Here is a 26,500-nt window from a genome sequence, read left to right on the forward strand (position 1 = left end):
CAAGGCGACGGCGACAGCAAGAATGTGCATGGTGTGTCCATATAATTGCTATCACAATAAAAGGACAACTAAAGCTAAGTGCTGCAATATTCTAGCATAGACACTCACGTTTCTGTGGATACAATGATGTTAAGTCCTTAGCGGCAGCACTGTCGCGATGAGCACACGGTGTATTGTTATCCAGCCCCACTGACAGACAGATCTATTTTTGGCATGTGGGTAAGGAAATCTTCCGGACTCCAAATATGGGGTACTCTTAGCTTTGAGCTCCAATTATGTGTTTTATTACCATATGTATCCTTACAATCCGTATGCTAGGCTAACATATGCAAGATATTGGCGAAGTATTTTAATGTGGCTGCTACGACTTTCAGTTTTAACACACGCACGAGTGTGTGCTTAGTTCATGCCCGACACAGGGGCGAGACCCATCGCGACTGGTGTAATGTAGGACAAGCAGGTCGGAACTCATAAGTACTTCGGCTCCAAAGGCAATGGAGGGCACTGCGGGGGTTTGGTGTGTAACACACGTGGCCTTCGTTAGTTCTTTGCCACACTTTAATCATCCTAGATGCATGTGGTGTTAATCGGACGCATAGTTATCGATCGAAAACACTCCTTTAGATGCACGCAGTCTCAGCCACTGTGGCCTCCGAAGGTTTAGATACGCTGAATGGTGGTGGCGCTGTGTCGCGTTTCTTTGTTATACTGCAACGCTCCCTGGCATATACTCTTTGACGTCTCTCTCATTCCGTCCATTGGGCACGAATGGACCCCACCCTTGTTTCATGATCCACGTGTGTACTCCCTAACATCGTAAACGACCCTCGGAGAATTATTTCACGATTAATATGCACCTATTTATTCCTCTGAGTACAGTGTCGCCTATCTTGAACATATAGCACCAGAACGGAGAAACTTTCTATTAACGTTTCATCAGAATGTCAAAGAAAACAACGAAAAATGCCGATGAAACCAGCACGTCTGGCGATGACGGCAGTGAGCAGACCGCAAGCATCGAACACGCAGAAAACAGGACCTAAAACAGATATTTGTGAGTTTATAACTACCGCTACGTTCATTCAAGGTTACTGTAGTGCGTCTTGTACAGAGCATACACTCAAGGCGTAAGGGCTCACAGGTCCCTCCACATATGGAAAATCGTCAGTGGTGGTGAGGTCAGGTGACCATGCACCGTCGCCAAATAAATATTGCGCTAGCAGTTGTCATGGTGACAAAGAGGACGCCTTATCGACATAATCTGCTTAATAGATTCATTGCCAACGAAAAAAAAAAGCTTAGAACACAGTGACAATATGGCGTTGTTGCAGGAGGCATTGACAGCGATGAATTCACGCGACAGAAAAGTGCTATACGAGGCAGCATGCCATTCGAGTGCCTATTTTTGTATGGGTCCATGCGTTTCACATGGGTTATGGTGGCTAGCCGTCACTGTGCGATTTGGCGCACGCCAATTCAAGCACGGCGCAGAGTAGGTTATGTGAAACCACGCCTTAGCGGTGAATCGCGTTATGTATGGCACTCACATGGGCAAAAAGCGGTGGGATATCGCGCTTTGTCCAAATTAAATACATATGATATCCTACTTGTTCCTTGAAGTAGCAAGTATGAGGTTGGTTACATAAGGACGTGCGAGTAAGTGTTAGATCTGGCTGGATGTTTTCTTGACGGCTTGTTTCTCGCCGCGTTTGCCACCTGGCGTCGAGCTTTGGGCCTCGTTCGACTTGCTTTTGATCTTCGACGAAGTCCCAGCAGAGCTTCGCGTGGTTGACTTTGCTCTCGATGCTTGTAACGAGGGCGCAGGCGCCGAGGAGCCAGGCCTTTCTTGCGCTGGCCGAATTGCCGCCCGGGTTTCACGCCGTTCTGGCGACGCGCTCGCCTGATGCAGTGGCTCGTAGCTGGCGTAACCCGGGTAAAGCGCGAAAAAGTCTGAGTATCCCGGTGCGTACGTGCTGGTGTACCCGTAGGACGGCCCCCACACGGCCGGTGCATGGGCCCCTTGGTAGGGCACCTGCTGCGACCAGTAGAGTCCCTGCGGGTTGTACGGCATATATGTGTTGTAAGGGTCAAACGGCAAGGCATCGTACTGATACGGAAAGGCCAGGGGTGCCCCGTACGAGGTTGCGAAAGGGATCGGGGCGTTCCAGGAGTACACGTCTTCGGGCCAGCCAGAGCAGTCCTCCGGGTCTGTCATATACCCCTCCAGGTAGGCCTCGTAGTCGTTCCCTTGCGACGAATAAGTGTAGGGAGGCGAACTCGTGGCGTCGGGAGACCGGACCGGAAGCCAACGCACCTGACTCCTGCCGCTGGTATTGCCACCGCGGCCCTTGGGTGTGGACGGCTTGGTGCGGGTGGTCTCCGTCCACTGAACACTTGCGCCCCTCCCGCTGCTCGGACCCGGTACGCTGTTGCCATCTTGTTCGGTCTTGTCGGTGGTCGTGCGAGCCTGCTCGTGTCTCCGACGGAGGTCCTGCTCGTGTTTGGAGATGGTGGCCGTTGGGCCCAGGGCAGCCAATGGCTTGACATTTTTGGCCGGTGGTTTGGTCCGCTTGGCGGCTTTCGCCCCTTTGCCGCGCGTGACCAATAATCCGGGGTCGATGTCGCTACTCGATTGCTCCTCGATGTTCATGATCTGGCTCCCAGTCATGGAGAGCGTCATCGACGGCCGCTGCAATATTTGTTACAGTGCATATTACACAATTCTTTCGTTCAGCGTGCGCAAATTTTGACACTGGCAACGTACGTTACAGCGAGTTTCTGTCGCTGCGTACCCGATCAGGGCCGGGTGTGATATTTGCAGAAACACCAAATTGCTGAATGTTAATAATTAGTTGAACTTCAGCCAATAAGCTTTGATACGCAACCTATCGAGTACGGGAAAACAGGGGGAGGGGGGGGGGCAACAAGAGATCATTCGCTCCGTCTGTCTGCCCGTCGCCGTTGGGGCCTTGATTAAGATGTCAGTATGTACATCGTCAGCTACGCTTCATCTTTGGCGGTGGGATGTGAGGGTGAACTCCGTTTGGACTGTTAGTAATTGCCGGTGAAATGCGCATGGTCTTCACGCATGTTGTTTATGACATCATTCTCTCTTTTCCCAATTCACTATTGGCAAAAGGAATCCATCTCGCGAATGTAATCTTCAACCCTGTGAAACGTTATGTGCTTATTTGCCTCGACTTTAAGCGGTGTGATAACGTGCTACGCGTACACCCCACAATAAGAAGTAAAGGGCAGCAACTCCATGCTGCCCACAACGGCAAACTGTTTTTTTTTTTCCTATTTTCCAATAAGTTGTGCATTCTTAATATTTAGAAACCATTTACGCAAATATTTTCATTGCCAGATTTCTGATACGGAGTCAAGAAAAAAGGAGATTTATGAAGGTTGGGCGCTACGAACATCCGCATTGTTCTAGGTACATGTGGCAAACCAACTTTTGAACTCAACCAACTACGAGCAACCGCGTTCAAGGGCAACCATTTCTAATTGGCCCAAGAAATTGCCCGACGGTTTTGGCTGTTCGTTCAAAACGCCAACATGGCAGAATTTGAGAGTCCGGAAGAGCACCACACGTTCCAATGTGGTAGAAATGGGCGTCCCAACTATAGTCTAATACCCGTGCCACACGGGCGAGGTTAATGCCATTAAAAGTTGAAGATCTTAAGTTTCTTAATGTCATTATATTTCGATCACTGCTACAAGCGCATATTTAATGACATTAGACGTTGCGACGGCGATAGCTGCAGTGAACCGGTTAAGTTTGCCTGCCAATCGTAATACAATAAAGAACAGTTATCTGGGGAGCAGATGCTTAAGAAATGGCGTGAGAAACATTAATAGAGGTATTGTATGTAGTTTACTTCAGGAAGGTCATCGTTGCACCCAGCCGTAAAGCGTTTGAAGCCACAGATAGCTCGACGGCCAATCCATAGCGTATCCAAAGCATTGAAATTGGAAAAATGGCGCTCACAGCTTCCAAGCTCTCAAGCAGCGATCCAGAAGAATTTGACCGTGTGCTCCAGTTTGTTCTGGCATATGTGCTTCTTCGAGACAAACATCGTCGAGAAAGCTTCAGTATGAGGCCAACAAGGCATGGGGCCGCCGCCGTGCAATCGAACAGCTTCTCCTGGCTAACGCGCTCACGATTAGTGCTCTAGCCATGCGTAGCAGCAAGATCGCCTGCTGATCTCTACGAAAATAAAGAGCTCCTTCTAAAAAATTGAAGAATACATTAGTTGTTTTTATCTACAAGTTAGCTTAAGATCGTCATAATGTGGTCACCACGGCCACAGCGCGGACATTGGAAACGAGAGTACGCATTCGATGGCCAAGGGAGTTGTAATAATTGTAATAACGCACTACGCCGCCAGAAAGGGCAATTTTTTAAAGAAAGTGAAGAATCTATTAATTGTTATTCATTAAGAATCCGTTTAGTCGCGTCAGAATGTGGAGACATTGGAAACGAGAGTACGAATTTGACGGCAAAGTGAGTTACGAGAACGCACTATGTCGCGAATGGCATTAAGCTTTAATGCCATTAAGCACGTCCATGTGGCACCCCGCGAATGACATTAAAGTTTAAGGCATTAGCCAGGTAATGTCATTTTCTGTGCCCGTGTGGCAGCGGTATAAGATAGGCGGGAGTGCCGGTTCGTCCGATAATATGCAGTGCAACTTGTCCGGCCCGATTGAAGCTTCATGGGGCTAACACATTGCTAGCATTAAAACTTCTGACTAGTTGGGGGGAGGGGGTTGAAATGTAGAAGAGACACTATGTCTGCAGCCTTAATGGAAAGGGAAGTGGGAAGAAAGAGGGTAGAAGTATGAGGGAAGTGTTAGAGGAGTAAGGTGGCGACCCATAACGGGCGGCAGCAGACTCCTAGAGTATCATGGACAGCCAGGTGACCTCCAGGAATTCGAGGACTGCCTTGAAGACAGCGATTTGGTGGCGGGTGGTAGATATCAGGACTACGGTGTTCGAAGTAGGGTGCCTCTAGCAAGAAACACCCGCCGTGGTTGCTTAGTAGCTATGCTGTTGGGCTGCTGAGGACGAGGTCGCGGGATAGAATCACGGCCATGGTGGCCGCATTTCAATGGGGGCGAGCTGCGAAAACACCATGCACTTAGATTTGGGTGCACGTTAAAGAATTTCAGGTGGTCCAAATTTCTAGAGTTCCCCACTAGGGCGTGCCTCATAATCAGATCGTGATATTGGCATGTAAAACACCATATTTATTTAGCAACGAATGAGCTGCGGGGAGACGACACCTCCTCGCAACGCCGAAGATGCCGAAAACTTTCGCCGCGTTTCCTCGGAAATCGCACTTCGCAGATGGCAGCGTCTGTGCAATCGCACAGTCTACGCTATGTTCGTCAATCCGCCTATCGCTCTTTTTTCTTAATTTATTTTTGCAAGTGAAGGTAACGAAGCGAGGAAATTTGGAGACACTGTGTTCCACCCGATAACCGACGTATTTTGCGATGTCGGCTCTGTCCGACAAGCCGACGGGTGCTAGTCGTCCTCGCGAGTGCCTTGTTTCTTCCTGGGTTTTCTACACCGCTGCACGCGCATTTATTGCCAACAAGGACAGCCACATTGAAATATTAAGCCTCTGTAATGATAAATTCGTCTCTCGTGGTGAGAATATGACGAAAACGAAAAATTTGGGTGGTGTTACCCCTTCTAGACTATGGTACTTCTCTTGTGACGTCAGCTTTGGCTGATTAACAGAGTGCGTCTTAGAGGAAAGTCACGTGGGGTGAAGGTCATGAGAAAGAAAGTGAAAGGGAGGAAAGTCACGTGGGGTGAAGGTCATGAGAAAGAAAGTGAAAGAAGTTTGTACACAAAGCACACGATTGTAGGTAGCTCCTCCGCTCTGCAGTGGGTGGTTCCCTCAGTCCAGGAGTCCAGCGGCCTGAGCTGCCCTTCTCGCTCGTTTGACCAGGTTGAACTGGTCCGTCGAGCCGGAGCTGGACAGCGCTGCCTCCCATTGCCGTGTGGTGGGGTGTGTTATGGGTGCGAGGTTTGGTGTGCTTGCGCAAGCCCATACAATGTGGAAAAGCGTTGCGTATTCATCGAAGTGTGGGCATTTGTAGGAATCCGGCGCAGGGTAACGGATTCGTTTTGGCACGGGTGCTTCTAATTGAAAAGCAGCGGCGAAACCTTCGGCGACAATTTTCTATGCAACAAATTGACCTGTTCGCACACACAAAAAAAGGATAATAGACTTCTAGACCAACAATCTATCGAACCAGTTCAACTTTTCTTTCGTTGGTGAATCTTTTAATTTGGGGGCGACGCGTCGTCGAGACAATTATTTGCATAGCCAGAGTGCATTGCTAGACAAGCAGGTCGGTGCTCCCACATATCCTCAGCAGGCATGCCGACTAAATCAGGTCTGTGGAAGACACTACGTGATGATAGTTCGTGATAGACTTGTTAAATTTGTAACGCATGGTAATCTTTAAGATGCATATTATTGGAAGAAGAAAAAAAATTACGTCCTAGCGATGTCACGCATTATTTAACATTGATTTTAATATGCGCCATAAATTAATCTTTAATTTCTAAAATAATACGATTGCACAATTCACAGCCATATTCGCACATCTCGAGGATTATTAGGTTGCGATTGCATCTCCGACTTCTGCAGCTAATGTGACTGGCTGCTATAGCTTATCTTTAATATGTCCATTTTGGCATTGCAACCCGCACCAGACATCTTTGCAAGTCCAAACCAGGCCCTCAACTCCTTCTCCTTTAAGCATCGCCTACGTCATCCTGAACCTGGTCAATTGCGGGACAAAGACTCGAAGTTACCTTCAGTTACCCCTGGTCTGCGCGACCATAGACAGCACTTCTAACTCCCGCGGAGTTACTAATCTCACAAGCCCGTCTCATTTTCTACCTTTCGACCATGCATCTCGAAAATTTCTTGCGCAGCCAAGACTTCGAGAGAGAGAACCGTAAACGAAGCGAAGGGGCCACACGACAAAGGATGCAAATAAAACTTACGCGCCCAAATATAACCCATTGAACTTCAACAGTAATGAAAATGAAGATAAACGCCAACCACGAAAGATTCAGTTAAATATGTTCCGGCGCCTGTGCACTGGAACCTTCTTCGCAATGAGTCTGAAAGTCGTTAAAACTGTCTTAAGTACATCGCATACCGTGACCCAGGCGTCACGAGTACAGATGAGGCAAAAGTTTCCGATATTCTATCTTCATTTGTCATCCCTTACCTTCCGCGACCTAAGAGGATTCCGTCAAATTAAATTATGTGTTTTACGTGCCAAAACCACGACGCTATTATGAGACGCGCCGTAGTGGTGGACACCGGAAATTTTGATCACATGGGGTTCGTTAATGTGCACCCAAATCCAAGTACAGGGGTGTTTTCGCATTACGCCCCCGTCGAGATGCGGCTGCCGTGGCCGGGATTCAATCCCACGACCTCGGGCCTAGCAGCCCAACAACACAGCCATTAAGCAACCAGGGCGGGTGGGATTCCGTCATATTTTTTATTTCAGGTTCAACGACAAAATTTTGAAATTGAACGAGATTAACGAAGTTTTAGTTCAGACTACAGGAAGACGAGCAACCGTACAATTTGTGTAATGTGAAGGACTGATAAACGATGGCTTACTTGTAGAACAAAGCAAATAGCTCAAAAGACAAATGGGAACTGTACGTGATCCACTTAGTAATTTTTCTTCGATTTCCCCGAGTTCTGCGTTTTATTAGTTTGTTAGTTGGATACCGAATGGTACTCACGCGCTGCGCCAAGGGCTCGGCTGGGGGGCCTTTGGCGAGGGCCTTTTGTCCCTTGTCCTTGGCCTTTCGCGGGGTCGCTGTGCAGCTGCTCGGTCGGATGACGTTCGGCATGTTGCTGCTAAAGGCTATTCCACGCTCCTTGAACCAGGCCACGGCTTCCTTGTTCGTCACCAGAAGGTTCACCTCGTCAGCGGAAGACTTGATGCGTTCCACGACGTCCCGCTGGCTGACGCCGATAACGTTCACTCCGTTCACCTGGAAGGAACCCGAGCAGCCAGCGTTTGGGGCGCGTTTCGGTTAGCGGTGGCGGTAACGAGAGGGCGCCACATTTCGGGATAAGAAGTATCACAGATTCGCAAGAGGGCGAGGCAGGTGTCTGCTGCAGCAAAAGTGAGGAGTCGACTGAGCACATTCTAATGCAATGCCAGGACATTCTCCTATAGCCATGATCATGGAGATCGTCCAGCTTCCGGAGAAGCTGCAGTTCTAGGCTGATGAGATTGTTAACTCTACAGCGGTCGTAAGAAGGAAGCACCGTTTAGAGTACTTGTGAGAAATAAGCAGGGATGGGGTATGGAGCCGAGTTAGGTACCTCTATATTCATATTTGGGTGGGATAAACTTAAACTGAAGTGCATAGTACCGTTTTTGATACGCTGTTGCGAGATACCAAATGGGTTTGCCGGTGTACATACCAGTACACCGGCAAACCCATTACTTAATAGGTAGTCGCTATTCCAACTACGTTTGTCCCCAAAAAAATCATTTCATAGTTTGTTTGTTTTGCTTTTTTATGATGAAGTCTCAATAGCTAGAAATAACGGGGAATAATCAAGTTTTCGAATTTCTCTGGATTTGGAATGGTGTTTGCAGTTTCCCAGGGTTTAAATGCACCATTCATACATATAGCGCACCTTGTCTTCGAAGTTCATGTACAGAAATAATCTATTCATATTTAAATCGTGTGTCTGGATTCACAAATGAGATTATGTGAATTATTATTCCATTTAATTTCCAAATATTGCAAAAAAGCTTTCATTCTACGCGCTGCCCCATTTTAACGAACTAAGCCGCTGCGCTGGGAGCGACCACTGGAACTTTGACTTTCATTGTATACATTGTGCCTAATGTTCTGAAATCCCTTAAACTATTCAAACGGCTGAAGCTGCCCTGCATGAAATGTCCACATATCCTCACGTTATGCTAAATTATTTACAATATGTGCTACTATTGTCATTAACTGTCCTTGTGCGGAAAAGTCTGAGGCAGATTTCTGCCCGTTCCTGTGTCTGAAAGATTGATTCTTTATTGCTTGATTTAACTGCGCAAGTGAGTCTTCGGGACCAGGGTCTCGTCCGGAAATTCTGCATGCCTTTAGTGCCGGCGCCTCTAGAGATTTATGTAAATCTCCGAATAAACTTACATGACCGTTACGTATTCTTAAGTGTGCTCTTACGTATATTGTGACACTTTGAAGCATGCTCATGATTACTTTCGTTATCGTGCCGGTTACGACAGTCGCGTAGGCCTACACTGTTAACTGCTTATGTACTAGTCTTAGTTTTCATATAGGCGAGTTCTTTTCTTTTATAACTGTATGTGATATGGAGTTCTAGAAATTTTTAAGAAAGAGATGCGGCCTCTGGAACTTACGCATGAGCTTCTATGGATAATTCCTTGCGTTTTCTAGATCTCAGGCTGTACCTTTCGAACAAACATGCGTGCTGGTTCTTCGAACTGAAAAGTTGGAAGCCACTCTTGCCCTTTAACTCGGCTTACTCAGAACTCGTTAGATGAGGTATTATAAATACATGCCGTTTTATAATGGCCTCAAGAAATCATGCCCGCACGCGATGTAACATAGTTTTGTCGCACAGGTTGGTCGCATTTCTTGTGCTGGATACCCAACAGCCCTAATTCTTTATCTGCTTCTTAAGCGCACAAAACGTGATGAGCCCGCTCAGTCACTGGGCCAGCCTGATCAAAGGCGCGGGTTTGCAGTGATTCCGTATGTGTATGTCCCCATCGGCTAAAAAAAGATTGGGCAGCGCGCAGCAATCACTGCGGCTTTCTAAGCTCCGAAAAAGCTGGCAAAGCTCTGTAAGCGTGTCAATGCGCCTACATCCCGTGAGAGTTCTTGCTCTGTTGGCACACAAAACGTTTTGTGACATGCGCAACAGATGTGGTTTACCAGATTCCCCTGTTGTGCGGCAGTAACTATTTTGGACAAACCGGCAGGTGCTTAAAAGGGCGCCTAAGGGAGCACTACAACAACGTTCACAACACTGCACAAGGCCATTTGGGCATCCATAGCCGAGATTGCGGCTGCATGCCCCTCTTTGAATACACGGAAGCTCTGGTGAGACACAGCTTACGTCTAACGCGGGAAATAATCGAGGCATATTTCATCAGAACACTTGGCAGTTTGCGCGTTAGTTCCCCTTGTATCGCGCTGGCTCCTAGTGATGTCATGCATCTGAAGAGATAAGCGATGACCATAGAGTTTCTCATTATATTACCTAGAGGGAAATCTGGCGCTGCGGCGCTGTGGTATGCATGAGAATGCCGGTATACTGTGGATTCGGATCGGCATCGTTTTCGAAGAGCCAGAACACCTGCCTGGCAAGCACCCTTCCGTCTGTCACAGTGATTCATTCTTTAATAAAACAGCACGTAAAAAAGCTGTTTTAGCTTTATTAGTACACAAAAACATGTTTTGTTTAATTATGAGAACTTGTTATCGCATGTAAAATTATATGAACTCTATAAAGTATCAGCGGGTCACTAAATATGGAGGAGAGGCGACAAAATTCGCGCTCGCTTTGGAACAGTTTGTCGTTTGTTCTTGCTTTTCTTCGCTTGGTTATGAATTATAGCTGAGTGAACTTCATTGGAAGATTCAATATGGTTGAATGAAAACCTTTTATGAAGACTTTACTTTAAGAACGCGTTATTTGTGTAGCCATATCCACGTTTTACACGAAGCTTCTTACAACACCAGCAAACACAAGCCTCGCAGACACATGCACCGTCATTCCAATGACGTCACAGCGTCCCTTAGGAAACTGCAATAGACGGTGGCACCAGATTTCCCTCTAGGTGTTATAGTGAGAAACTCTATGGCGATAACAATGTGCGTTTTTTTCACGTGACCATGTACTTAGCAGAAATGACTTGCTGCTAGAGCACCCTTTTTGTACGCTTTTCGTGTTCTGGGCATGCCCCCTCGTGGCTATATGGACATGATTTTGCAACGGCAATAAAATATTGTTGGCAGTCAGGGCACTGTGTGTCGTCTCTCTCACACCTTGTCCTTCGCGCTGTACGCCGTTCCTACCATGAATTACCAACTAGCCCAAGCCTCCACCCTTGTCAGATAATGGCCGTCCGTTACTCCTGCTTCTGAAGAAAAGAAAGAACATCCCGTGACCTCCTCCGTTAAGCTGTGAGGCACAAAATTTCCCTCTCTATTTTTGCCGTTAACGAAGTATGGAAATAAACGATTTCATTTTGTTTTATTAAACTACTATTCTGTCGGCAAGGCTGAGCTCACCAGAACGATGCACTCCTCTGCTCGAAGACCTCCGGCCTCGGCTGGTCCTCCCTTTTCCACGTAGGTCACGGTGGCCAGCTTGTCCTTCTCGTCAACCAGTACGCCGAAGCCGTAGCCGTCAAAGCCGGGACGACGCACGAGGTGGCACTGCCGAACGGGCGGAGCGCTCGCCGGGATCTCCGCCCCTTTACTCGAAACGGAGGATGACGGAGCACTTTTCTTCGCCGCCGAGACTGAGCCCTTTTCCGCCGCCGCCGCCTTGCCGCCATTTTCTTTCTGATGATGATATAATATAAATAAAAATATATATATTCGTGTATAAATCCCGCGCAACGGTGCATAAAAAGCGAAAAGGAAAAGATTCGCAAGAACCCATCTCATGACGAACGCCAACGTTAATACGATTGGCTATTGAAACGCTCGAGTGACACATCGTGTTGCGAACACCGCGACCACATCATGTATGAGCCGTGTATGCAGCCGACCTTCTTTCTCGCGCTTCTCTGTTTAAGCTGCGCCATCTTGCGCCGCCGCCGTGAAGTTCGCGCGTGCTTGTGTTTAAAATTTTAGCCAGAGTTTAAAAATATGCCAATGCACTCTAAGACAACGCGACCAAATGCATGTTGCTGAATATTGTATGGAGTAAGTCACACTATTTTTTGTATTCTGCTTAATTTTATAGTTAGTCAAGATTAATTATACAACTTCGGAAGCAACAATGTTCGGCAAAAAATTATAATTAGAAAGTTGTAGAGTGCTTTGCAAAACGTCCGAATAAATAGGTTCTAACTTTCTGTCTATTAGGTATTAGTGATTTTCCGCTTACTTCAGATGCGCGTGAAATACAAAAAAAAGAAAGAATGCCACGTGACTTGCCCGCTTGCGCGTCGTGATTGCAGCGCTCCTAAACATTTCTCGTACAAACGAACATAGAATCTAGTAGGGTGTGCTGCCGCTTAAAAGGTGACAGGGCAGTGACGCAGGCGTTGACTGTGCGATTTACGCCACCGATGAGCTTCCCCCGTGGCGGTTCATGAGAGCGATAAGCAGGCGCAGTGGCAGCACATCCCGCTAAATACTATGTTCGTTTCTACAAGGAGCGTTTGGGGGAGCAGTAAGCGGGAAAACACAGGTTAAAACACGTTGGCGGCCTAGTTGGTTAGAATCTATGATAGAGTGTTTAAGTGCGACTGACCGAGGACGTAGAAAGAAACAGATACACAGGGACAGCGCTTCACTTTCAACTATCAATTTTATTTTCCCACGCATCGATATATAGCGGGTGAGGTAACAATACGGCAAATTTGTGCGCTCGGACAACCTTTTCTTACTTGTGCTGCCGTGCCCACGGTGCTCAGGTGTCCTATGTACCGTCAAACTGCTCTTGCGGAAATTACTGCTCCTGTGTGGCGACATCGAAACGAATCCAGGACCTACCCCAGACCAAATCGCAAGCTCGTTAAAGGAAATCGCTGCGGATATTAAACTCATCAAGGAAAAGCGACTTGCTGATATAGATAAAAAAACTAGATGCCTTAACAAGACCCGAAGAGAGGGTTGGCTTGTGTCAACAGGAAATTGACAACATGAATCGCGCATATGAAAGCTTGGAAAGGAAAGTCGATGACCTAGAAAATCGGAGTAGGCGATCGAATTTAATTATTTATGGCATGCCAGAAATTGACGGAGAGACGAGTGAAATTCTTGGACAGCGAACAAAACTGTCATTCGGGACACTCTCGGCTTAAATCCGGTTACTATCGAATGTGTACATCGTCTAGGAAGAGCAGAACGGAACAAAAATAGGCCAGTAATTTTCAAGCTGCTGGATTTCAGGCAGAAATCAGCCATACTTAAAAAAGGTTATAAACTGAAAAACATCAACTTCTCAATCGGAGAAGATTTTGCACCCAGAATCAGAGACATTAGAAAGAAGCTGTGGAATAGCGCCATAGAAAACCGCGAGAAGAAGGATAAAGTATGGCTAGCATTTGATAAACTGTTCATTAACAATCGAGCCTTCTTTTGAGACGATGAAGAGAACGACAAAGACCCTCTCCAAAAAAAAAGGACGAGGTACCACTAAGGCCGTAAACTCGCCAAACTCGTCAACAACTAAAATTGAAGCCCTAACCATTTTAAATGCTAACGCGAGAAGCGTTCTGAACAAAATAGAACACTGGAAAGTCTCCTACTGGAACATGATCCTGATATAGTAGGGCTTACGGAAACATGGCTCCCTCCCGAAATATTTGGTCATGAGCTTGTTCCTCCCAATTATGTCATTATTCGCAAAGACCGACCTTCCCGTTAGGGTGGCGTCGCTTTACTCATTAAAAAATGCCTTTCACATGTATGCCTTCCCGTTGTGACAGGCGCCGAGGGCGTTTTCTGCCGGCTTCCTTGTGATGGCACCCCCATATTTGTGGGATACATTTACCGAAGCCCGTCATCAGGTTACGAATGCATCGCCACAATTCAAGACTTCATGCAATATTACGTACGCACCTCTCGTGTCCTGCTAATGGGAGACTAACATTCCAGCCATTGATTGGACTACACTTAACCACACATCGGTTGCTGCGGACGCGCTGATAGACCTAATGTTGAACTTTTAACCTTCATCAAATTGCATCATCTCCAACCCGCACACATAATACAACTAAAGATATTATTACGATATGATTCCGCGAGAGACGAGCAGCCGCGAGAACGACGAAGAAGTTGGTCGGTGCCCTCGGCACGAGCGAGTGTCAGCCTGGCTGCCTGGCTCCAGTGTAAATAGCGCGTAAATAGCATCTCTCGTCTGTGTCTTTCCACACGTAACAATATACTTGACTTGATACTTATCAGTCAGCGCTTTCCAATAGACCAGGTTCGAAGTGATGTAGTTGAGGGCATATCTGACCATAGCATACCTATCTGCTTGCTGCCGCTCGGCTTTAGCTTTGCAGATCAACCGCGTGGATCAACTGTAATCGATCTTAAAAGGGCAGACGATAACAGTGTGCTAACCTATCTCGCACATGAGTTAGAATTTTTTTCACAGCTAGCTTCCGACGCAGCCAGTGATACTAATCTACTTTGGCGCAGGTTCAAATCTGCTGTTATCCACTGTATTACTAACTTCGTACAAACGAAACTGAGGAAATCAACAGCGAATAATCCTTGGATAACACATCAAGCGATTCAGGCAAAGCGAAGAATAAAAAGGCTGCGAAGGGTGATGAAGAACACAAACTGTGAGCCTTCCATTCGGCACAAGTTACACTGCGCCAAAGCAGATTTCAGGCAGAAAGCAAGAAATGCCAAACAATACTACTTCAGCGTCACCCTTCCTAGTTTTATTAAAAGCAATCATAACAGGTTTTGAAGGCATCTTCGCACTAATAATTCCATGGCGTCGCACACGGGCCCCGAGGAAAGAGAGGAAAAAGCTAATTCATAGAACACTTTTTTTTACGCTCAGTTTTCACCACAGATAATGGTATCATTCCTCCCATTTTATCCTTTGGTCCATCAAGCATCGATTGCCTTGAAGTCACAGATGCAGGAATACTCAACCTACTGCTTAACTTCGTTCCTAAAAAGTCCAGCGGCCCAGACGATATACCAAACGAGTTCCTTAGAAAATATGCGGAATGGCGTAGTAAGTATGCTGGGCAAATTTTCCGCAAATCACTTACTTTGTCTCAACTACTCGACGACTGGAAAATTGCAAAAATAATACCCATTCACAAATCTGGAGATAAGTCTTCAGTACCAAATTACCGTCCGATATCTTTTACTAGCACTTCGTGTAAGTTATTCGAACACATTATCCTAAAACACATAAGCGATTTTCTTGAGAAACTAAATTTCTTGTCCCCTAATCAGCATGGATTTCGTAGCGGTTTGTCCACTATTACCCAGCTAACCGAGGTAGTTCATGACCTCGCACTTAACATCAATAATCGCGGCCAAATGGACATGATCGTACTTGATTTATCAAAGGACTTTCATTGCGTATGTCACACTAAATTAATCGCAAAACTAAGGAGTGTAATTCCGTTATTTCATGAATAAAAGATTTTTTAATAAACCCCTCATAGTTCGTGCTTTTCGAAGGTGTTAAATCAGAAACAGCTCCTGTAACTTGAGGAGTTCCTCAAGGTTTCGTCCTGGGACCACTATTATTTTTAATCTTTATAAATGATATTACAGAAAACATTTACTGCAGGATCAAGCTCTTCGCAGACGACTGCATTATTTATAAAGAAATTCACAGCATCACAGACCACCTAAAACTCAATACATCCCTTGATAAGTTAGTAGACTGGTGCGCTAAATGGCAAATGTCCATTAATGTAAAGAAATCCGTAACCATTGCAGTAACACGTAAACAGAACGCGTCCCGATTCACTTACACTATTAATAGTAAACCACTATCGAATAGGAACAACATAAGTATTTAGGAGTTACGTTGACGTCTGACCTCAGATGGGACACAAACGTTGCCAACATTACGGCAGCCGCACTGTTCTATGTGAAAAGATGTTTAAGAATGGCACCCGCGTCCGCAAAAGCTACTCTCATACACTACAGTCGTAAGACCAGTGTTAGAATATGCTAATACAGTTTCCCGGTCACAATCCCGGCCACGGCGGCCGCATTTCGATGGGGGCGAAATGCGAAAACACCCGTGTACTTAGATTTAGGTGCACGTTAAGGAACCCCAGCTGGTCGAAATTTCCGGAGTCCTCTACTACGGCGTGCCTCATAACCAGAAAGTGGTTTCGGCACGTGAAACCCCATAATTTAATTTTTATTTAAAGTTTGCTTCCCTCATTCCCTAACTAGTACAACAAAAATAGAGTCAGTACAGCGCACAGCCATAAGATTTGTATGTAACAAGTACAAACGCACGGACACTCCCACTAAGCTTCTAGCTTCTTCTAGCATTAGGACTCTATCCACGAGGGCAAAGCAGGCCCGTGTAAAATTTTTGTATCAACTGCTGCATCACATCTATAAGATAGATGCGTTTAAGTATATCGCATTGTCACTGTCGCGCCCGACTCGCCATAAGCGTAAATACACATTAACTGAATATTCTGTGAACAATTATTCGTTTGGGCAATCGTTTTTTCCACTTACGATACGCGAATGGAATCGGTTAAATCCCGATTTCGTGGACGCCGAAACAGTGTCCGCTTTCACTGCAAAGTTAGAACATACATCTAACCTCTAGTACCATCGCCGCACACCCTCTCTCATTTGAACGCTAGTTCCCTTTTTACATTCCTGCACTTTTACAATGTATTTCCTTTCCTAATATTTGCTGGTGATGACCGTTGCAATGTGTACCGGTTGTCTTGGTGTAAGAGATCGCTTATGCTATTGCACATGATTTTGTTCTTGTGCTATCACCTGCTTGCTTTTTATCCCATTCCCATTTTGTAACAGATTGTAATCCTGTGCCTGGTCGCGCTTCGCTTTTTTATTTGCAATATTATTTTGTGATGTTTGCACATTGCGCATGGTCGATACGGCGTTGATTCTCTTTGCTTGACAAACTGGTTGTAAACCATCCTCGTGGTTGTGCTTCATTTCGTGTGCACAGCAAGCACATTTTCGAAATGTTAATTTGAATTTGTGGGCCATCTTTGCCTTAAAGGCTATGTATAGAAGCTTGCTTTCTTCTCTTTTTTTCTCGAATAATATATTGTATTTAAAATTTTTCTTTTTACAGTTTGCTTGATTGTGCACTGTTAAACATTATTGTAGCATTGATGTTACTTCTTGAGAAACTGCTTAGACCACATTTATTTCTTTAATGCTACCCTGGCCGATGTGCTTCAGTATTTTCTTGTCGATTCTTCTTTTTTTAACATGATTGTCTTTGCAATGTCCACTTGCTATGCTCTCAACTGAAAGTTGCAGTATTGAAAATAATATAGCATACGAGCGGAAACAAACGTGACAGTAAAAAAGAAAACATTCAGTGGTGAATATTGATGAACCGCACACGTATGTAAGGCATGGTGAAAACACATACTGTGTGGGGATGCGCGACTCTCACGCGTCCCCTGATATGTTGTTTTCTCGCATAGCTCCCGTCTCCTGTAATCCGACTTCGGCGGGGCAAAATTGGAGGTTTACGTGGTTTTCTCTGCCCCTGAGCGTCTACAGAAGCTCTGCAAACAGGTTAATACAGAGAATAACAAAAGGCACGGATATTCTACTCAAAATTGCAAACAATTGGTAAGCTGCACTCATAACGCTGTCTATGCCATTCCACTTTGGTGTGGAAGAACGTACGTTGGTCAAACCAGCAGATACATCAATGCGATATCAAAAGAGCATCGATATTACGTCCCTAAGGTTCTCGGGTATTTTGGGTATTCATTGCCAAGAGTTTTCCTGCAAAGCCATGTTTGAAAATACTTCCATTCTGTATAGGGCTCAAAGCAGGATGACAGGGGAGATTGTGGAAGCCTACAAAATTGCAAAATTACAGGAAAGGTGCATGAGCAAGCCATCAGTGTCGCTATCTGAAAAGTAGATACAATTCCTCGGTTTATCTTTGTAACCATTGCAGTATATGTTTTCACCATGTATACACACGTGTACGGTTCATCGATATGCACCACTGAATGTTTTTTTCCACGTACGGTACATATATATATATATATATATATATATATATATATATATATATATATATATATATATATATATATATATATATATATATATATATATATATATATATATATCGATGCGTGCGAAAATAAAATCTATATTTGAAGGTGAAGCGTTGTTTCGGTGTATCTGTTTCTTTCTACGTCCTCGTTCAGTCACAGTTATGCACTCCATCAGCGAAAACACTAATGCCTCATAGATAGAAAGTTGAAGCCTGTTTAATCCGATGCTTGCAATCCGACAACTTTACAATTGGAATTTTTTGCCTAACTTCGTTGCTTCCGAAGTTGCATGCTAATCTATCTTGACTATTTATACAATTAAGCAGAATACAAAAATATAGTGTGACTTACTCGGTGAAATATTCACCAACATTCATTTGGTCGCGTCGTTTTAAAGTGCATCGGCCTATTTTTGAACTCTGGCTAAAGTTAGCGGGGACACCCTGTATATGACGCAGGTTCAATTTAATCCTGCACGAAAAAGAACAATTTTGTTTCGTAGAAGAGCGACACATACCCAGTGACCAAAGTTGGTGTGAAAGAGCTTCATTGGAGAGCGGCAAACACGCAGTGTCACATACAGCATCATCATCAGCAGCAGCAGCAGCAGCAGCAGCAGCAGCAGCAGCAGCAGCAGCAGCAGCAGCAGCAGCAGCAGCCTGGCTACGCCAACTGCAGGGCAAAGGCCTCTCCCATACTTCTCCAACTTCCCCGGTAGCGTACTAATTGTGGTCATGTTGCCCCTGCAAACTTCTTAATCTCATCCGCCCACCTAACTTTCTGCCGCCCCATGCTACGCTTCCCTTCTCTTGGAATCCAGTCCGTAAACCTTAACGACCATCGGTTATCTTCCCTCCTCATTACATGTCAGGCCCATGCCCATTTCTTTTTCTTGATTTCAACTAAGATGTCATTAACTCGCGTTTGTTCCCTCACCCAATCTGCTCTTTTCTTATCCCTTAATGTTACAACCATCCTTCTTCTTTCGATACCTCGTTGCGCCGTCCTCAATTTAGGTAGAACCCTTTTCGTAAGCCTCCAGGTTTCTGCCCGGTAGGTAAGTACTGGTAAGACACAGCTGTTAAACACTTTTCTCTTGAGGGATAATGGCAACCTGCGGTTCATGATCTGAGAACACCTGCCAAACGCACCCCAGCCCATTCTTATTCTTCTGATTATTTCAGTCTCTTGATCCGGATCCGTGGTCACTACCTGCCATAAGTAGATGTACTTACCACTTCCAGTGCCTCGCTGCCTATCGCAAACTGCTGTTCTCTTCTGAGACTGTCAAACATTACTTTAGTTTTCTGCAGATTAATTTTTAGACCCACCCTTCTGCTTTGCCTCTCCAGGTAAGTGAGCATGCATTGTGATTGGTCCCCTGAGTTACTAAGCAAGGCAATATCATCAGCGAATCGCAAGTTACTAAGGTATTCTCCATTAACTCTTATCCCTAATTCTTCCCAGTCCAGGTCTCTGAATACCTCCTGTAAACACGTCACATACAGAAATACCTAATTGGTTGGTGCTTCGCTTAGTTTCGAACCTAGTTCTCCGAGCACAACTGCTTGATGCGCGACTCTTCAGACCATGTACTACCCAGTGACCTAAGTCGGCGGAAAAATGGTTGGAGAAATTGACAAATAAGTGCATTCTAAGATGTATTCTAAGAATGCTAATTATTTTAAAAGTTACCTTGGAATTTTCAATGAGACTGCAAAATGTGGTAGTCAATTAGGGGGCGCCGAGCGATGGACGATGTGCCGACGCACCTTTTTTCTACGTCGGCATCCACCGAGACAAACTTACCTGAACTACGTGGGCACGTCATTCTATCGCTGTTTTATCTGCAGCCTTGACTTTGCAATGAAAGAACCATCTCGCCCTGATTTCAGTTTGCTTGGAGCTGAACCGCTTCCTCAGAATTTATAAGATGGCATTTGAGTGGAAAAAGTCGTAATGATTCAGTCGAAGTGAGCTTTGGATATTATAAATACAGACGCGATGAGTGGCAGCCAAACAATTAAGCATGATGTCTGCCCACAATCACGTATTTTTTCCTTAAGTTGGTCGTCATAGTGCGCTTCCTAGCTGCCGGCAGCAGAAAGGTCCGTAGTCACCTCCGACGACGTGACACTGCTTTAACAACAGTCTCGCATATATGTCGTCTGTAAGCTTCCATTAAAAAATGGCGGACGGAGGCTTTTTCTTTAAACTAACTTACCTTACTGGAGCCTGACGCCGAAGAGGTCATTGCCCGTTCTTCTTCTTCTTCTTCTTCTTCTTCTTTCAAAATTCTGGCACGTACCCTCGAGAGAGGGATTGCCCATGGTTCTCAGTGGAAACATAATATGAACTTCTTGCTCCGTGTTAACTTATTGATTTGTACTAGTCATAGTTAACTAATAGTGAATATAAATTACGTATCTGTTTCCGTTTCTTGAATAGTGTCATGTCAATTTTGACGAAGATGCTATATTATGAAAATAACGCGATTCAGCGCTAATAATGAGGAGACTGTGCTTCACATGCGAGTCTCCCAGTCGCGGCGACGTCCTCATCTACAATCTGACACAATTCCAATTCGGGCCTGGCCAAGGGTACTTGCCCCCCAAAAAGATTAAATTTTAATCACCGAGAGATGAAGGCCCATACGTGATAGGGACTGCTCTAAGTAGGTCTTTCTTTCGGACCTATATTTGCGGCAAAAGGATGGGAAATGGTCCAGTGATTCTATATCCCCACATGATGCACAATGTTTCGATGGTGTGAACCCACAGCTACTCATGTACAGATTTATTTGCGGCATTCGACATCGTAATAGTGTAATGGAAATTTGCATTGCCGACAGGAACAAGACCGGACACTCCAGGGGAACGCTAAATGTTCCTAATATCGGTGTAGCAAGTAGGGGCTCGTTTTTTCTACCTATGACTCGTTGTAACCTTCGAAATCTTGTTACCGCTAGCAGAGTAAGGCTGGGTAGAAAGAAACTCACTGGCCCACCAAGCGCTGCCTTTGCCAAGCGGTCTGCCATCTCATTAAGTGCTATCCCACAGTGTCCAGGTATCAACAAAAACCGAATTTCTTTAACATGATGTGGAATAAAAAAGGTGTAGCGATCGGTGCAATCGTGAATTATTTGTGCTTTCTAGCGCCATAAGAATTGACAGGCAGTCTACGAGCAATATTATGTGTGCCATATTTCGGAATATTGTATACGGCCAAGCATACGGCCATGAATTCGGCCGCATAAATTGGAGTGTAACCGGGGAGACGGATAGCAAAGCTCCATGATAGTGTTTGAGAGCAAATGCCTATCGCTGATTTCTTATCTTTTTGTGAGGAGTCCGTGGACACTATATTGTATAACGGAAAACCTTTCAGATACTCCTTCAAGAATCCGACTAGTGTCTGTTCGGCTATGAATTTAGCATCATTTGGAAAGACTTCATCAAACTTACAAGCATTACCTGTTTTTATTGAAGTGACACATTGAACTGCATCGTAGCTTAAAGTCCATATTTTCTAAAAGGCTCTGCGTAAACTCGACTTGGGGGAGCTTGTACCTTAGTCACATAGAATCAGGAAGTAATTCCGGTTGTGGGACAAACAATGGGTAGCTTGTCCTGGGAACATGTTCGTATGATCTAAGAAAGGTTTTTACTGTTAGCAACTGAAACATTGAAGCTAAATCTGGCATGTTTGCTTCCAAATACAGCAAGAATTCGCAAAATACTTAGGAATGCGAGGACACTGACGTAGGGCCCGTCTCTCTATCATAAATAAAGGTTGCAACTTATAGTTTCGAGAGCCAGATATCGGCACACAACCAAATTCAAGGACGGGTCTTCTATAAGCGCGATAAGTGTAGAGTACCACTATGTATACCACATTTTCTGTTGCATTACATCGTCAACCGGCCAAGAGCGATTTCACTTTTTCTCACAATGTTTTTTTATATAAGAACGCCAGTCTAGGTCAGGATCATAAATGACTCCCAAGTATCTTATAGTTTCTACCTGCGGAATCGGTTGATTCTGATACACAAGGGATAAGGAAACCGATTAATGCGCAGGGAATACAAGAAGGTGACTTTTGGCAATATTAAGGACCATGCACAAGTTATCCAACCAGACCAGAAGATTTAGATACGCTTGCAACTTTTGGTAAAGCATGTGAATATATTTAGCACAAACAAAGAAGGCGGTGTCATGCGCCTACACAAACAGCGTGACATCTTCCATAATTGGAATATCATGCAGTAGTATATTAAACAATAGTGGGAAAGCACTGAACCCTGAGGTACACCTCTGGTCTGGGAGAACCACTCAGAATGATGGTTCTCATGTGTGCAGAAAAATGCTCTTCCGCGCAAGAAATCCTTGATCCAAGCAATGATATTCGATGGAAGGTTTAAAGCAGCAAGTTTATTCAGTAAAATGCTATACTCTGCGCTGGCATAAGCTGTTGCAACTTCTAGTGTTACGAGGGCAGAAAATTCTTTCTTTTAGCTAATCGTATCTTGCTTTCTAAATCGATATGCGCGGACCAAATAGAAGAACCACTGCGAAATCTGAGAGGTGCTTAGTGCGCTAATTTTAGAAATGTGCTCTAGTAGACAATTATAAACAACTCTTTCAATTAATTTTACCATATTAAAAGTTACGGCGATTGGGCGAATGTTGTCCAAATCAAGCCCTTTTCTAGATTTCTTTAGAAGCAAGATAACTTTAGCTATCTTCCACTCGTCAGGTAGCCAAGTTTTCTCAAGGGAAATGTCCAATATATTTAGCAACTCTCCCGTAAAGTTATGTGCAAAGAATTTGGGCATGCTAACAGATATACGTTCATAACCCATAGTTGCCGATCTCATACAAGTTATGACAGATAGAAGTTCCGACGAGTTGACATCTTCAAAGTTATTGCACTGTGATGGCAGTTTGAACAGAACTGAGCACTGTGTCTGGAATCACAATGCAATTCCACGTGCTGCGCAGTCAAGATTAGTCTTAGCTTCCACTTAGGTCAGTACAACGGAGTTCAAAATATAGCTGGCAGAAGGCAGAAAATGGCAGAAAATGGCAGAAAATATAGCTGGCAATCTGTGTAAGAATCTGCTATTTTTTGGGTTAGATAAGTAAGTGCTTGCGTTAGCGTTATAATCATCCTTAGCTTTCGCAGTTGTCCGCTTAAAGGAGGCCGCATAAAATTTGTAGTTAACTTAATATAGAAGGCTCTGGTTATGAAGAAGGCTCTTCCACGCAGCTTTACTAAGACTATTTGCCCTTTCACATTTTTCAGTCCACCACGGAGAACCTTTTTTTTTTTATTTCTAGTAGAAACTCCTATAGTAAATGTGGACTGTTCGCTTGCGTTAATCAGGCATTCTTGAACCTGCTACGCGCGCTCAGCCTTATCATGCGACATTAATCAGTTAAAAAACAGATTTCACAATCTTTCTATATATAGAGCTGTTGATAAATTTCAATGCCTTATCACTGACTCTCTGCGGGGTACATATGATAGAAGAAAGAATGGGGAAATTGTCACTGGAGTCCCACCGTGTAGATATATCCATGATGTCACGATAACGCTAGCAGCTGCCAGAGTTAGGTCGATCACGGACTTTCAATCTCGGCGCATAAATGTTACAGCCTGTCTAGTGCAGCAGCGAGCGTTTTTTGATGATAACCATGACCATGGAGTGCACCACCCATACCTGAGCGGTAACACCACGTGGTATGATGCAAATAAAGTCCCCTGCAATGACAACTCTGTCCAATTTACTCACCAAACCTTCAATGTAGTCTGTTTTACGGACATCCGTAGGAAATCAAGCGTTTACTATCGTAATAGGAGCACATTTGCGAAGACCTAAATCAATAGCCAACAGTTCATATTCCTGATTCATGATTGCTAGATCTATAACAACCCTATGAAAACTTTGTGAGGACACCATAGTAATCAAAACTCCGCCACGGCCATAAATTCGGTCTACTCGGTAGACGCAAAAATTATTAAAAGAATATGATTTTACAGGTGTCGGCCAAGATTCCTGTAAAAGAACTATGTCTGGGTGATAGGTATAAATAAAGTGTTGAAGATCAATTAAAGAAGACAATACAGAGAGGCAATTCCATAGGAGAATTTTTAAATCAGCCATGATTACTTCAAGACAGAAGAGGCAGCACTCTCTTTCAATACATCAATATGTTTCATGCTCGGATAACTTTTCTTGCTTTTTGCCTGAGAACGATCATTTTTGGTTGGCGAGAAATGAGAAGCGCTGCGCTTCTGAGCCACATTCGCCATTTCCACATCAGTGCTAACCTGTTATTTAGACGTGCTAGCGATGGTATTCATGGTGGGCGTCATTCTAGATGATTCACGCGAAACGGAGGGTACGGCTGGAATGTCGGAAGTTAAAAGAGGTTTGGAAGGCGAGTTTATAACTGTAGGAGTTTCAGGGACATGTACTTTGGCCGAAAGAACTTGCGATAATGCATCAGAAAAGGTGGTCAATAAGTGATCTAGTGTGCCATTCAGTGCCCTCTCCACAGCTGTGAGTACTGATGTCCTTATAATTTTTTTTCTAGAATATCTTCAGGTGATCTTACTGCATTAGCGTATGTACGTTTCCTGCGCTCTAAAAGTGCATATGCATCTGCTCTGGAGCACCCGTTGTGTTTTATAATTTGCAGTATTCTGGTCTCATCGGACCTTCTTGGACATTGTGGGTCAACCGCTGCGAGAACATTCCGGCAAAGGCAACAGGTTGGCAAATCTGACGAGCAGACTTCTGATGCGTGATTTGCGCCGCAGTTGCGACAGTGTGTCGCAGATTTACAGGCTTTGCCGCTGTGTCCGAAGCGCCAACAGTTCTTGCAATGATTATTGTGATTCGTGCAATTATGAGACACGCCCTGACTCCGGATTCATTTTAACCTGCAGATGTCCTTCAACGTGCACTTTACCCGTAAATACATGAGCGTTTTTGCATTTCGCCTCCACCAAAATGCCTCTGCCGCGGCCGGTATTGAACTCGTGAACTCAAGCCTAACAGCGCAAGGCCATAGCGCCACCGGACTGTCGCGGCAAGTCGGTGATATCCTACGGTTGAAACTATAATACACTGGTTAGTGGCATCATTTGGCATTGTGGTTGGCAGCGAGACTGCCCTTTCGTATTTCTACAAAGAGGATTTGTTCCTCAAGAAAGCTATCACTGACTTTGACCCTGGCTGCGAACCTTTGACCCTGTACATGGCGGCAACAATCATATTCACTGTAGTTGTGAATTTTCACCCCAGCGCAGCTCTGCGTACCGTCAGTGCTCCAGACTATCTCCGCTGACGATATAGTGTAAGAAGATATTTAATATCTACGGGAAAGAAAATGTCGACACCTTAATTTAGGTATTTCCGTGCAGCAGAACGAAGTAGCCATTATGCACCAGAGTGTCGAATTTGTACTAATTATATGGCACTGAGGTAGGGTAAAATTCCCATTAACAGTGCTGAATTGCCCTATACGGAAGAAGCCCCTGGCCCGACGACAAATCCTTCCTTCCAGAAAAAGTGGGGAAGGCTCACCGCCGTTGGCCAGCGTGGCTACGAACGGCTAACGTGAAGACGTATAGCTGGGCCAGACTGGTAAGCACGTATGCGCCAAAACCATCCGAAGCTTCGGGCGACCCCCTGAAAAAACGTCTGCCCCATTTGTTGGAGCCGGTTGGTATACCTCTCGGAAACGGGATTGAAAATTGTAAGTGTGTCGGACGCATTAACGGTGTGTACGAAGGCCGCTCATACCACTACGCGGAGCAAGTGTGCTTTGGTCAAACGGCTTATTGGTTCGACGGGTCCGATGGGGATTACACACATGTGTACCACGCTATAGGTCTATAAATAATTGAAGTTTTATTCTTGGGTTTTACGTTCCGAGACCACGGTCAAATTATGAGGCACGCCATTGTGGGACGCTCCAGAATATCTTTTTCCTCACTTCGGGTTCTTAAACGTGCAGCTAAACCTAATTCACGGGCGTTTCTGCAACGCGCCTCCCTCGAGACGCGGCAGCTGTGGTCGGCATCGGCGTCGAGCTTAGCAGCGCAACGACATAGCCACTAAGCTGCCGCGAGGCGTAAATCACATAGAATACAGCAATAAAATACATAAATGAAAATGAAACCGTAAACAAAGGACAGCGACAGCCTGTTTGTCGGAGTTTCCCGAGCACTTGTGACAATGACTGCTGTGGGACAGCGCGCGGCAAAGAATGGCCTTTTCTCTCAAGCTTCCTGTCTTCGCTCGAGATGGCGGCCTCACGCTCTTGCGAAATCTAAACAGCACAAATCAACTATACCGAAGAGCGAAATTCCCCACTTGAACAATGGTTTAACGCATCTGCTGGGTCTCCTGTGGCAAAAAAAGAAGTAAACTCACTCGACAATTTCGGAA

The 26,500-nt window shown here is 45.0% G+C and overlaps 1 protein-coding gene across 1 annotated transcript; it reads right to left on the bottom strand.

Moving 5' to 3' along the window:
- Positions 1-599: 599 nt before the first annotated feature.
- Positions 600-20,293, bottom strand: LOC129386946 (uncharacterized). Its single transcript, XM_072286874.1, has 4 exons — positions 20,264-20,293; positions 11,354-11,629; positions 7,802-8,056; positions 600-2,689 (listed from the first exon to the last, which is right to left on the bottom strand). The coding sequence occupies exons 1-4, from the start codon at positions 20,291-20,293 to the stop codon at positions 1,664-1,666; spliced, it is 1,587 nt and encodes a 528-aa protein (XP_072142975.1). The 3' UTR covers positions 600-1,663.
- Between the last annotated feature and the right edge of the window lie 6,207 nt (positions 20,294-26,500).

Source organism: Dermacentor andersoni, chromosome 3 (assembly GCF_023375885.2).
Source record: "Dermacentor andersoni chromosome 3, qqDerAnde1_hic_scaffold, whole genome shotgun sequence".
Classification (NCBI taxonomy): Eukaryota; Metazoa; Arthropoda; class Arachnida; order Ixodida; family Ixodidae; genus Dermacentor; species Dermacentor andersoni.

Bases quoted from the DNA above. Each gene is read 5' to 3' on its own strand.
- LOC129386946 (XM_072286874.1), bottom strand. From the start codon at position 20,293: ATGACCTCTTCGGCGTCAGGCTCCAGTAAG. The intron at 11,630-20,263 runs GTAAGTTAGTTT...TATCATCATCAG, and splicing joins CGGCGTCAGGCTCCAGTAAG to AAAGAAAATGGCGGCAAGGC. The intron at 2,690-7,801 runs GTGAGTACCATT...CAAATATTGCAG, and splicing joins CCGAGCCCTTGGCGCAGCGC to CGGCCGTCGATGACGCTCTC.